The sequence below is a fragment of the Chlorocebus sabaeus genome, chromosome 10 (assembly GCF_047675955.1).
Source record: "Chlorocebus sabaeus isolate Y175 chromosome 10, mChlSab1.0.hap1, whole genome shotgun sequence".
Classification (NCBI taxonomy): domain Eukaryota; kingdom Metazoa; phylum Chordata; class Mammalia; order Primates; family Cercopithecidae; genus Chlorocebus; species Chlorocebus sabaeus.
This window is the reverse complement of record NC_132913.1, coordinates 118,006,881-118,020,119: the sequence shown is the minus strand read 5'-3', so window position 1 is coordinate 118,020,119 and position 13,239 is coordinate 118,006,881. Positions and strand designations below refer to the sequence as shown.

At 39.3% G+C, this 13,239-nt stretch overlaps 1 protein-coding gene across 13 annotated transcripts in view; it reads right to left on the bottom strand.

Moving 5' to 3' along the window:
- Positions 1–13,239, bottom strand: part of SP100 (SP100 nuclear antigen) — a 136,951-nt gene that overhangs the window by 76,664 nt on the left and 47,048 nt on the right. For 6 of the 13 annotated variants that reach the window (XM_073020134.1, XM_038001405.2, XM_038001409.2 and 3 more), the window contains 8 exons: positions 12,476–12,559; positions 10,863–10,946; positions 8,668–8,721; positions 7,829–7,993; positions 5,963–6,016; positions 5,203–5,286; positions 1,869–1,985; positions 855–908 (listed from right to left, as the gene is read on the bottom strand). In XM_073020134.1, the coding sequence (XP_072876235.1) occupies positions 855–908; positions 1,869–1,985; positions 5,203–5,286; positions 5,963–6,016; positions 7,829–7,993; positions 8,668–8,721; positions 10,863–10,946; positions 12,476–12,559 (696 nt within the window). Of the gene's footprint in view, positions 1–854; positions 909–1,868; positions 1,986–4,785; positions 5,287–5,962; positions 6,017–7,828; positions 7,994–8,667; positions 8,722–10,862; positions 10,947–12,475; positions 12,560–13,239 lie in introns of those variants that run through there. The other 7 variants (XM_038001408.2, XM_038001412.2, XM_038001407.2 and 4 more) reach the window with 6 other exon arrangements.

Below are 13,239 nucleotides of genomic sequence, written 5' to 3'. Positions count from 1 at the left end.
TGGAGACTCCTCAAAGACCTGCAGACAGAAATGCTATTCTACTCAGCAATCCCACCACCTTTAGGTATATTCCCAAAGGAAAATAATTTGTTCTATCAAAAAGATACATGCACTCATATGTTCCTTATAGTGCTATTCACAACAACAAAGACATAGAACCAATCTAGTTGCCCATCAACAGTGAACTGGATAAACAAAATGTGGCACACATATTCACCATGAAATACTATGCAGCCATGAAAAGAATAGACACAGGAAGGGGAACATCACACACCGGGGCCTCTTGTGGGGTGGAGGGAGTGGAGAGGGATAGCATTAGGAGATAGAGTTAATGGGTGCAGCACACCAACATGGCACATGTATACATATGTAACAAACCTGCACGTTGTGCACATGTACCCTAGAACTTAAAGTATAATAAAAAAAAAAAAAAAGAATGACATCATGCCCTTTGCAGCAACATGGATGGAGCTGGAGGCATTATCTTAAGCAACTTAATGCAATAACAGAAAACGAAATACTGCATGTTCTTACTTATAAGTGGGAGCTAAACACTGAATACACATAAATGTGAAGATGGGAACAAGAGACACTGGGGACCACTAGATGGGGGAGGGGAGAGGATGGCATGGGCTGAAGAACCATCTCTTGGGTACTATGCTTACTGTCTGAGTGATGGGATTTTTGGGACCCCAAGCCTCAGCATCACACAATTTACCCATGTAACAAACCTGCACATGTACCCTTTAATCTATAATAAAAGGTGAAAAAAGAAAATAATGATAATAAACCTTAGCATTAAAAAATAGTTCATTTGTAATATACAAATTAAGTAAATTCTTATTTATTCTTACTTCTTTTCCCACTGTGTTTTTCCAAAGTAGAATTGTTTTCAACATCCATGGTATCTAGAAAGTGACAGGTAGTGGTCAGAGAACTGTAATTTATAAGTAAAATTTATAAATCTTATGACAATTCACACTGCATGGAAGGCTCATGTTTGTAACAATATTCTGAGTATAATTTATCTGTCTTCCTTCCAAAGGAAACAGACCTTTTATTGATGTCTAAGGTCTTCCTGTAGTTCTCCGAGACTTTGAAACAGCTCTTCATTACTTTTATGCACCAATTTCCTCATTTATGAAACAGGGATAGCAACAGTTATCTTGTTCAACTTTAAAACTTTTATGAATATTAAATATGATCTTATCTGCAAAAGTTAATAGGAAATCACTATATAAATCAATAACAGACAAGAAGATATCTTTCAAAACTATGTATTTTTAGATTAAAAGTAGGTATCTGAGTTTTTTTTTTTTTTTTTTCTGACAGGTAGCAGGACTATTTGTCTTTTTAGGCTTTCCAAAGTTATGACAGTGACACTATTACCTGTGAGTGGAAGAACGAGTTTTTTTTTTTTTCAAGAACAAGGGTGGAACTCACTTTATAAATTCAACACTTTACTATTGATACGCTAATATAGTGAGATACTGCTATGTTTACCAGTGTATTTTCTTTTACCTCCTAACCAAGAGAGCCCATTCTGTTAAATATGACTTTATAATGATCTGTTGCCTCCCTGCAGTTCCCAAAAGGGTCAGGTTAAGCAAATGCAAAGAACAGGATTCTGGCATGCACTAAACCTGTTCTTTGTCACAGTCGTCTCACAGTCAAGAGCAGGAGGAAACGGGGGCTATGATTTCAGACTTCTGAAATTCTGAAGCTTGGGGTCTGTGGGCCCACTTCCTGCTGGTGATCCAGAGATTGCCTGATGCTTTGCTTCAACTCTGATCACTTCCCACATCCCTACCCAGTGTCTGTGATATCCATTGAGCCACTTCCATCCCAAGACCTTAGGGTAGCCTTACCCATCATATCAGATGCTTGACTACTTTCAGTCCTTGCTTCTTGGCTTCTTGGCACACCTTTTGGAAAACACATGACACAGGGGCACTTCTCATTTTCAGGTCCTTGTAGCTCTGATCCTAAATTGTGATTTGTAAACATTTTTATTTGTGCCCACTCTCCTCCAAGATTCTCCTTTCCCCCAACATCAGTGACTACCCACTCCCCACAGCTAAATTAAGGGATGGGCTCTACCTCCGAAATCTCTTTTTCTTTTGTGGTTTCTCACTGTATTTGTCCCTTCTATTCATGAATAACCCTGAGAATTTCATCTTGAAATAAAGGGTCAATTAATAGTTTGTTTCAGTGATGGAGAACACTGGAGGAGCAAAGGCTGGTTTTAGGGAAAAAGGTGATGTGCTCAGTTTTGGAGGTGTTGACTTTGAAGGTCTTGAGTAACATCCAAGTGGTGAAGTCTAAGGCCTTCAGGACCTCCAACAGGAGTCTTCTGACACTTGGATAAAGAGTTTAGAAGACAGGGCTGGCTGGAGATACACATGTAGGAATCATGAGGTTGTGGGTGGTGATCGAAATCATAGGAGTGGATGAAATGCCTGGGTGAGGGCTTTTGTAATCTGGGTGAGTCAGAGGGGCCAGGGGACACTTTACTCTGAAAACTTACTGCTATTATGAATCATGCCTTGGGCTAAAATTGCTTTTATCTCATGGTCATTTCAGATCCTACAATTTCTCCATCATTCTTTTCTGTCCCTTTTACACTTTCCCCTTCTCACCTCTATTTTTCTCTCATCTTTTGATTCTTTCTCTACATACTTCTCGTTGTACCTAATTTTTTATACCACTCCATTTATAACCCTTTGTATGTATCTCATTCCACCTGTTTTCCTGTTTATGGTTCTAGATCTAGTTTTATTATTGAGGTAAACTTCTTTCTATATCACCTCCTCCTCCTGTTCTCTCTTCTAGCTTTGTTTCTCTGAATGTTATCTTGATCTTTTTTTTTTTGAGATGGAGTCTCACTCTGTCACCCAGGCTGGAGTGCAGTGGTGTAATCTCGGTTCACTGCAAGACCCATTTCCCAGGTTCATGCCATTCTCCCGCCTCAGCCTCCCAAGTACCTGGAGCTACAGGCGCCCACCACCATGCCTGGCTAATTTTTTGTGTTTTTAGTAGAAACGGGGTTTCACCGTGCTAGCCAGGATGGTCTCGATCTCCTGACCTCGTGATCCACCTGCCTCGGCCTCCCAAAGTGCTGGGATTACAGGCGTGAGCCACCGTGCCCGGCCCTTATCTTGATCTTGACTGTTTTTGCAATTTCAATCTTTGTCTTTATCCCCATTTTCTTCATCTATATTTGTCTTTATCTCACAGGTTATTACTTTCATCACCAAATGCCTGCAGTTTGGACACTGACCACATAGCCATCTCTATTACCTTTGTCTGTTCCTTATGAGCTTTCTAACTTGCAAGGCTGTCAATCAATCACCAATTTTATTTTCACGTTTCTGGTACAATTTCTGAGAAGTATCTTGAAAATTATCCCCCTCCCCCACAAAACCCGGAATATTTGAATTCCTTGTCCACTTAGAAAAACTTGAAGCTGACTCTTACATCTTTCCATTTGGTGACTCTTGCCTACCTTTCTCCACTCTTTCTCCTTACTTTATCCACCCAGTGTCTCCTCCCTCCATTCAGGAGCCCAGCTCTTCTTTTTCTTTTGGTTCCCTCAAACCTGTTGAAAGCAGCCAGAGTCTGTGCACAAGTCTTTGTGTGTGTGGTGTGTATGTGTGTGTGCATATGTTTTGCGGGAGAGGTAAGGAAAAGAAAAAAGAGCTTTTCCTCCATGCAAGTAGGAAAATAAAGATAATTAATAATTAACATCATAATTGGCTTCTCCATCACAAGCTAATGGGCTGCATCTCTTCTGACTCTCTTTGTGTATTCATTGTATTCATTGGAGGAGCTTTCAATTCACAGGACAATGAAGATAAGCAAGGAAATAATAGACTATAGACAGTGACCAGGAAACCAGGGAACCTGTCTCAATGTGGTCATGCTGAACTATTTTCAGAGCTTAGATGAACTGACAAAAAAATACACCTACATCAATGAGTACACCTCACAGCCCTACTCTATCTAACCACACCTCATTCTCCTCCTTACTTCTCATTTTTCTGCCCATTGCCCTGCTGCTATACATTTTTGTCTCTATCTCTTTGATTAGGTGAACTCATCTCCCTTTGATTTTTCTTGTCTCCTGTGTTGCTTTTTCTGTTTCATTCAATGATGTTCTGTTCTCCTTTATTTCTATGTTTATCCATTTTGCTTCTATCTTTCTAGGTATTTTGTATATTATATAGCTGGTTCCATTCCTATTCTGTCTCTTTGCGATTTCAATTTTTCCTTCCCCATAAAGATTATATTATTAACCTATATATATACACACACACACACATATGTGTGTGTTTATGTATGTATACATGTTATACGTAACAAATATATGCATGTGTACACACACACACACACACACATGCTCACACACGCTCACAGTTGTTGCTAAATAAGCTTTCTGGCATCAGGCACTGGTATAGTCTCCTGTGAATATTCTGAGTTCCTTGTGCATCTTCTTTGGACTTTGACTTAAATGACACAGCTCTTATCCTCCTGTCTGTTACATACAACAGTCACCCACCATGAGACACCTGGGTTGCTAGTTTCTATTGTTTCTTTAGTTTTTTGGCCCTAATACTTCTGTACGTCTATTTCCTCACCCCAAAATGGGTTTAGTAAGAGTTAGCCTGACTATGTCTTAAAAATTTTGTGAGGATAAAATAAGATCTTATTTGCCAAAATACATTGAAATAACACAATATAATCCAATTACATGATGAAGGACATCTGCCAAAAACTATACTAACGTTTGAGAGTGTTCGATCTGAAGTTTTTATTTCTGTCTATAATTACATAGTAGGAGGCTTTACAATTACAAACGACATTGATGTCAACCCATTTATCACTGTAAAAATCTAAGATCTTAGTGTTAACAGGAATGAGAGCAGGTTTTTTAAAAAAGGATCCACAAATTTGCTATTTATTTCTTCGACAACAGCAAAATATAATTACATACATTTAGTCAGTGAGACTCATTCTGTTAAACATGAGTTTATCATAATTTCCTGCCTCTTTCTATTTTCTAAAATGCAAAAAGGAGTTCCCAGATGAACTGGATACAAGGCAGTCAAGGTGCTCAGAATAAAAAGTATCTGGAAACAGCAGCTTTTAATTCAGATTCCTGACATTCTGCAGGCCAAGTCTTGGCATCCTAATCTTCTTTACCTGACCCACGTCTTAGGGATGAGCTGCAGGATTCCTGAAGCTCTTCTCCATTACTCAGCTCTGAAAAGTCACTGCTGCTGAAACCTGCAGAAAAAAAAAAATTCCTTAACAGTCTTAGTCTGAGTCTTAGGGAATTTTTTAAAAGAAAATTCTTTAAAGAAGTCGGTAGGGAATTCTTTAAAAGAAAAACTGAACAAGAGAAGCTTGTGTAGGAGGGGGAGAAATATTCCTACTACTAGGCCACCCTTTGGCTTTGATCATCTGACCTGTTGGTCAAGATTGCTCCAGGAGCCCTCTCTGAGGCTGGGGCTGGGGATGACGTTGTTTCTTAAACTTCTTATCCTTTCATTATTAGTTTGCACATACTTCTGCTTCCATCTCAGTTTCTTATCCAAGGGAACCATGGAAGCAACATTTTAAAGATGTCAGAGCCTCCATCAGCTGGGCCCTGAATGACTGTGTGGGCACCCCTTCCACTCAGGAACTACTTTACCCTATTTATGTGAGTGAAAAATAAACTTATGTTGAACTTGTACCTTTGAACATTTTGAGGTTTATGTTTTATACTAGCCCAACTCATCTAGTTGAAAATGTAAAATGCCTCCGTCTCAAAAAAAAAAAAAGAAAATGTAAAATGCAAATCATCTAAAATCCCAACAAATTAATTTTTTATTTTAAAGGATATAACAAAAAAAACTGAATGTAGCTTTTGTAGCAAAGAAAGACATTTGTTACATCAAGAGTTTTTAATTGCTCTTACGTCTCTTCCTGTTGGGTATTCCCCAAGTAGATGTACTTCTAGAAGTCACAGGATCTAGAAAGTAAAGGAAAACCAAATCAATAATATCTAACTAAAAGATCTATAAGTCTTATGGCTGCTTACTTACACTGTTGACAGAATTTGGACTACAAATATTCTCTGAGGATCATTTCTGTCTCTTCCCATCTAAGGGGAAGGGATTACTATGAAATGGAGCACAGATCCACAATCCTTTAGTGTAATTGCAAAATTAGTGACCTTTTTTTTTTTTTTTTTTGAGACAGGGTCTCACTCTGTCAGCCAAGTTGGAGGGCAGTGGTGTAATCTTGGCTCACTATAGTCTTGACCTTCCAGGCTCAAATGATCCTTCCACCTCAGCCTCCCAAGTTATTGGGACTACAGACGTGCACCACCATGCCCAGCTAATTTTTTGTATTTTTTTGTAGAAATGGGGTTTGCCATGTTGCCCAGGCTGGTCTTGAACTCCTGGGCTCAAAAGATCCACCTGCCTCAGCCTCTCAAAGTATAGGGATTACAGGCGTGAGTCACCACACCTGGTCTTGAAGATATTTTAATAACCAATATTGTTTTCATAGGTTTGCAGTTAACAAATTTGGCAGTGAATCTGGACTTGAGTTGCCATGAGTCTATGTAAAATCTTATCACATTTCGTGTGAATATTTATATAATTTGCTGTATAAACATTAGTATATTTGAGAATGGGATTCTTCCTGGATCCTACTGGGGTATTTTGTTGTATATAGAATATAAATCACATTGTCTTTCTAAAATAATAAAACATTTTTTGAACTTTGAAGTACATCTAGCTTTGAAGGTTTTATAGAGGATTATGAATATTTATTAAGAATTCGGGCTGTTAGTCTTGTCTCTTCCCATAACTTTTCATATATGATGTGCAAAGAAAAAAGATCCTTAAGTGTGCCTGAGTTTCCCCATCTGTCAAATGGGGGGAACAATAGTTATCTTGCCCACATTTTAGGTTGTTGTAAAGATGCAAGAAGATCTTATTTGCAAATATATTCACAAATATCACTATTTGGCCAATTTCATGTTAGGGGCCATCTGTCAAAAGCTATGAATTGAATTTGATGGTAAGAACCAGGAGCCTGTCTTTCTGTCAATAACTAGAGAGTATGACCAGAAGCTTTGGAATTTTGAACAAGTTTGTGACAAAATCAAGCAATACCAGACTAATGTACTTTCTCTTCTCTATAAAACAGGGAATGGGCAGAAGTAGAAATCACTCCATAAATCTAATACTTTGGAGTTAATAGGTCTGGCAGTGATATGGTTTGGCTGTGTCCCCACCCAAATCTCATCTTGAATTCCCATGTGTTGTGGGAGGGACCCGGTGGCAGGTAATTGAATCATGGAGGCAGGTCTTTCCTGTGCTGTTCTCGTGATAGTGAATAAGTCTCACAAGATCTGAATGATTATATAAGGGGAAGTTTCTCAGCACAAGCTCTCTTCTCTTGTCTGCCGCCACGTGAGACGTGCCTTTCACCTTCTGCCATGATTGTGAGGCCTCCCCAGTCATGTGGAACTGTAAGTCCATTAAACCTCTTTCTTTTGTAAATTACCCAGTCTCAGGTATGTCTTTATCAGCAACATGAAAAAGGACTAATACAGGCAGTATGTAGTAAACAGGGCACTGCCACTCAACCACAACCATCTCGTTAAGTCTGAATTTAGAGTCACTTCTTTCTTTGCATTTTTCAAAAGGACCAGATGAGTTAGATGCAGAGAACTGGCTCCTGGATAGCTGTTGTGCATGCCTAGAGCACAGTGTACCAGGGAAGAGATGCTCTGAAGTCAGAGCCCTGGAGTCAAGGGGGCTGTTCTTACCCGTCTCACCATGCTTGCTTCTCAGTACCCCGCTTAAGACTTCTGGGGGCGCCTCCTCCTCACTGGAGTCTGAAAAGTTGTGGTCTTGTCCTATCACTGCAGAAAGGAGCAAATGTCCTTTGGAGGTCTCAATGTATGATAAGGGAACCAAGCCAGAAGAATATTCTACGAAAAGGAAACTAGGAAAAATTTGCGATGCTCTGAAATTTCAGGGCAAGAATGTCCGTGCCCTCAAACCTCCATGATCTGCCTTTTGATTCAGATTTTTGTAGCTCAAGGTTAGTATTTTATCCCTCACTGTCACCTGAGCCTGAGGCTGAGAAAATTTTAGCCCTAGTGGGCATCTCTGCTTTGTCTTGGCCCTCTGTCTTCTTACACCACATTATCTTTCTTTCTTTACTTGTCTCTTTATGGATTTGTTGTGGTTTTTGTATATGGATTTGTATTTATTTGTACATTTGCTTCTCTCTCAGGGCAACCATGGAAGTCTAGGATCAAAGAAGGCAGATCTTCTACTTGCCTGCTTCCCTGAAGAACTGCTTGAAACAGAGCCCAACCTCTTCCCCATCTAAAAATCCTTGAAATATTCAGTTGAAAAAAATATAAACTTCTACTAAAAAAAATAAAAAACCTTTCGTTGTATTGGAGTCATTGACTTCTTTGGGTTCATATGTTATAGCAGTTAGCCAACCTAACTAATACAAAAGTTAAAATAGGAACCATTGAAATTTAAAGCAAATTTATATTTTACTTTGAAGGATATAGCAAGGAATTAGTTTGACTCTTTTGTAGAAAATATTGTTCATTTATAACCATGAAGAGTTGTTATTTTCTCTTACCTCTTTTCCTAAACCCTTCTCTGAATATAGATGATTTTCTGGAATCCATGGGCTCTGTAAAGTAAAAGGGAGAAACTCGTTATTTGTATGCAAGAGAGTTATAAATTTTATGACAACTGACATGGCAAATGGGCTTGGGTTAATAAGAAAGTTTTTTTTTTTTTTTTTTTTTTTTTTTTTTGAGATGGAGTCTTGCTCTATCACCCAGGCTGGAGTGCAGTGGCGTGATCTTGGCACACTGCAGCCTCTGCCTCCCGGGTTCAAGTGATTCACCTGCCTCAACCTCCTGAGTAGCTGGGATTATAGGCACCCGCCACCATGCTAATTTTTGTATTTTTAGTAAAAATGGGGTTTCACCATGTTGGTCAGACCGGTCTCGAACTCCTGACCTCAGGTGATCTGCCTGCCTTGGCCTCCCAAAATGCTGGGATTACAGGCGTGAGCCGTCACACCCCACCAATAACGAAATTTTGATGAGCATTTTTCTCTCTCTCCTTCTAGTGAATCCAGTTCTGGAGGTTCAGGGTCATAATGTTGGGATCCTGCCCAGCAATCCCTGTAATCCTCTGTGTGTATTATTTGGAAATGCCTCTTTTTTATTAAATTTTTTCAACTTTTATTTTAGGTTTGGGGATATATGTGAAGGTTTGTCACATGGGTAACCGTGTGTCACAGGAGTTTGTTGTACAGATGATTTCGTCACCCAGGGATTAAGCCCAGTACTCAATAGTTATCTTTTCTGCTCCTCTCCCTCCTCCAACCATCCATCCTCAGGTAGACCCGAGTGTCTGCTGTTTCCTTCTTTGTGTTCATAAGTTCTTATTATTTAGATCCCACTTACAAGTGAAAACATGTGGTATTTGCTTTTCCATTCCTGCATTAGTTTGCTAAGGATAATAGCCTCCAGCTCCATTTATGTTCTCTCAAAATACATGATCTCATTCTTTTTCTTTTCTTTTTTTTTTTTGAGACAGGGTCTCTGTCACCCAGGCTGGAGTGCAGTGGCACAATCGTAACTTACTGCAGCCTCAATTTCCCAGGCTCCAGTGACTCTGTCTCACCTCAGCCTCCCGAGCTTTTTTTTTTTTTTTTTTTTTTTTTTTTTTAATGGAGTCTCGTTCTGTCACCCAAGTTGTTGTGCAGTGGTATGATCTCGGCTCACTGCAACATCCCTCTCCCGGGTTCAAGTGATTCTTCTGCCTCAGCCTCCTGAGTAGCTGGGACTACAGGCGAGCGCCACCACGCCCTGCTAATTTTTGTATTTTTAGTAGAGGCAGGGTTTCACCATATTGGCCAGGATGGTCTCGAACTCCTAATCTCGTGATCTGCCCATCTCGGCCTCCCAAAGTGCTGGGATTACAGGAGTGAGCCACCGCACCCGGCCCATGCCTGGCTAATTTTTATATTTTTGGTAGAGATTGAGTTTCTCCATGTTGTCCAGGCTGATCTCAAACTCCTGAACTCAAGCAACCCACCTGCCTCAGCCTCCCAAAGTGCTGGCACTGTAGGTGTGAGCCACCGTGCCTGGTTGTAAATGACTCTTAAACACCACTAGCTCCCATTTTCTCACATATAAAGCAGGGATAAACTAGTTACTCTACCTCCCTGTTAAGGTTTTTGTGATGGGGAAATGAAGGTTCGTTTACAAAAGCCCTGTGAAAAATCACAATGTAAGCCAATGAGTGAACTATAATTTGGGTTTGGGTGTAGCTGAAGTCCCCCCTTTTTTGTTTTTCCATTAATAATTAAACAGCAGCACAAATTATTCTTTGAAGACTTTCGGAGCTTGTGATTAAGACAATATTATCAATGAATAAAGGAAGACTGTGCTTATCATGCTCTATCAAATATAAAGGGTAGTAGTAGAGAATAAGTACATTATTTCGACCCTTAACATAATAACTCTTGATAGTTTGTTGTTAAAAAAGACTGTTATTTTACTAGAATATTTTTGCTACATTTTCAATGTGTCAGTCGATTGAACCAATCCAGTTCAACCAGAGTTTATAACGTCTTCCTAATGTCTTCCGTTTCTCAATAGGGCCAGAGAGGTTAAATGTAGAAAGTGGTATTCTAGAATTTACAGAATCAAGGAATAAGGAGACCACTCGGAATGAAACTAATCAAGAAAACAGAGTTCTGGATTTGTACTCTGGATATCCTGCAGCCTCGGGTTGCAACTCTAATATTCTTACCTGGTACAGTCTGGGGTCGTGAGCAAGTGGCTTCTTGGCCCTCCTTTTCCTTATTTGATTCTAAAGAGTTGTCATTATTGATCACTGCATAAAAGAATGGGATTCTTTAGAGGTCTCGGTGTGTGACCAAGGAATCAATTCAGTAGGAAATTCCCTAATAAGAAAACCTAGAAAACCTTGAAAATGCCTGCAAGTCCTCGCCTGTACACAGGCCACGCTTGTCTCGATCCTTTCAAGTTACCTGCATTGTGGGTTAGCGATACTCCATTCTTGTCCCCAGAGGGAAATTTTGGTTTGCTTGGCCTTTGCTTTCCCACACTTCTTTTACTTCTTATCCCTTCTACTTGCCACTCCACATTTCCTTTGTTTCTGCTTCTATTTTTCATGCAGGGAGACTTTGAAGATCTTCTGTTAAAGATGTGAGCCTCTTCTATCTCCCACCAACACAGTGCCTTCCTGAATTGTTTACAAGGCTGAGAAATAACTTCCTCTTGTGTTTGAGCCAAAGACATATTTTGGGACTAATTTTTAGAGCGCTTTGCTTACACCAAGATCAAAGTTAGAGTATGTACTGTCTAAAAACTAATGCAAATTTACATTTTACTTTGAAAGATGCAGTGAGCAATTAGAATGAATGTATTACTACATTGTTATTTTATAACATCAAGATGAGGTTCTTCTTTGCTCTTAGGTCTTTCCCTAGTGTATTTTCCCTAAAGTGGCATGTTTCTAATATCCCCTGGATCTAGAAAGTAAAGGGCAAAACAAATCAACCAATTTGAACACTAAAAAGTTATAAATCTTATGACAACTCATGCTGCAAATAGGATTGAGATAATACAAGATTTTAATAATGTTTCTGTCTTTCATTTCACAAAGGAAGTAACTCAGAATCCAGGATACTAGCCTTGTCTTTAATTTACCATGAGATTGTGGAGATGACTTTGAAGCATTTATGCAATTGTGTTCTCTCTTCTAGGAAACAAGGATGAGAATCTCTATTCTGTTTACCCTTTTAAGGTTATCGTAAATTTAAAAGTAAGACAATCTGCAAAAGTCTTTTGAAAAATCACTAAATGTGCCATTACTTGCTGAAGAATGCTGTCAGAAACAATACTTCAGGTTTCAGAATACTTTATCTCAGGTGTTTATTTTTGCCAACACCAGATAGTTGGATGAGATGTCTTTTGATCCTATTCAAAGTTCGTGATCAGGTGACAATAAGATCTTCCCATAAAGGAATATTTAGCTTTCTATTCTCTATAAAAGCCACTATATAAATCTAACATTATATAGACGTAGCAACTAGTTAGTTTTAAAAACAAACTCATCACTTTGCTAACCTATTCCTGCTATATAATCAATGTATGGGTATGAATATTGATTAATAGAATCCATCAAGAAAGAAGGCTATTTCTCAAAAATAAGTTTATAACAATTTCTTGTCTCTCTGCAGTTTCCAAAAAGGTCAAGTAAAATTAATGCAAATAATGGGATCCCAGGATAAAATGGAACCATTGTACAGAATGAGCTCAGAATAAAATGCATCAGGAAACAGTAACTTTTAAATCAGATTCCCACAGCCCAAGTCTTGCTCTCCTAAACTTCCTTACCAGGCTTACTTCTCACTGGTGAGATGAAGACTTCTAGGGGCTCATCAACATCGGTGGATCCTTCAGAGTCCTCACTGCTGATGACTGCACAAAGGAGCAAAAACCATTAAGAGTCTCAGGGTGTGACCAAGGAGTCCACGCACCAGGAAATTCCACAATAAGAGCACTAGGAAGACCCGGAAAGCTAAGTTAACTCAAGACCCTGGAGTGTTCCTGGAATGCATGCCACCTGCAGTTTGTTCCAGGTTCTTAACCAAAAGCTGATAAAATTGACACACAGAAGGCAGTTGTGCCCATCCACTGACACTGTTCTTACCCCAACCCTCATTCTACTTTTTTCTTTCATTCTCATTTTACTTCTCATCTTTCCCCTTTGTTCTGCCATCTCCCCTGCTTCTGCCTCTGTTTCTGGTGATGGTGTCTCTTTATACCTCTCTTTGTCTGCTGTGTTTCTCCCCTCACCTCCTCTTGTGAATATCTTGGCTCCCTGATCTTTTTTTTTTTTTTTAAACTCCTCTCCCATAACTTCCTCTCTTACTTTATTTTTATTTTTATTTCTTTTTTCTTTTTTCTTTTCTTTTTGAGACAGAGTCTTGCTCTGTTGCCCAATCTGGAGTGCAGTGGCAGAATCTTGGCTTACTGCAATTTCCGCGTCCCTGGCTCAAACGACGCTCTTGTCTCAGCTTCCTAAGTTGCTGGGACTACAGACATTGTCATCTTGTCTGGCTGATTTTCATATTTTTTGTAGAGATGGGGTTTCGTCA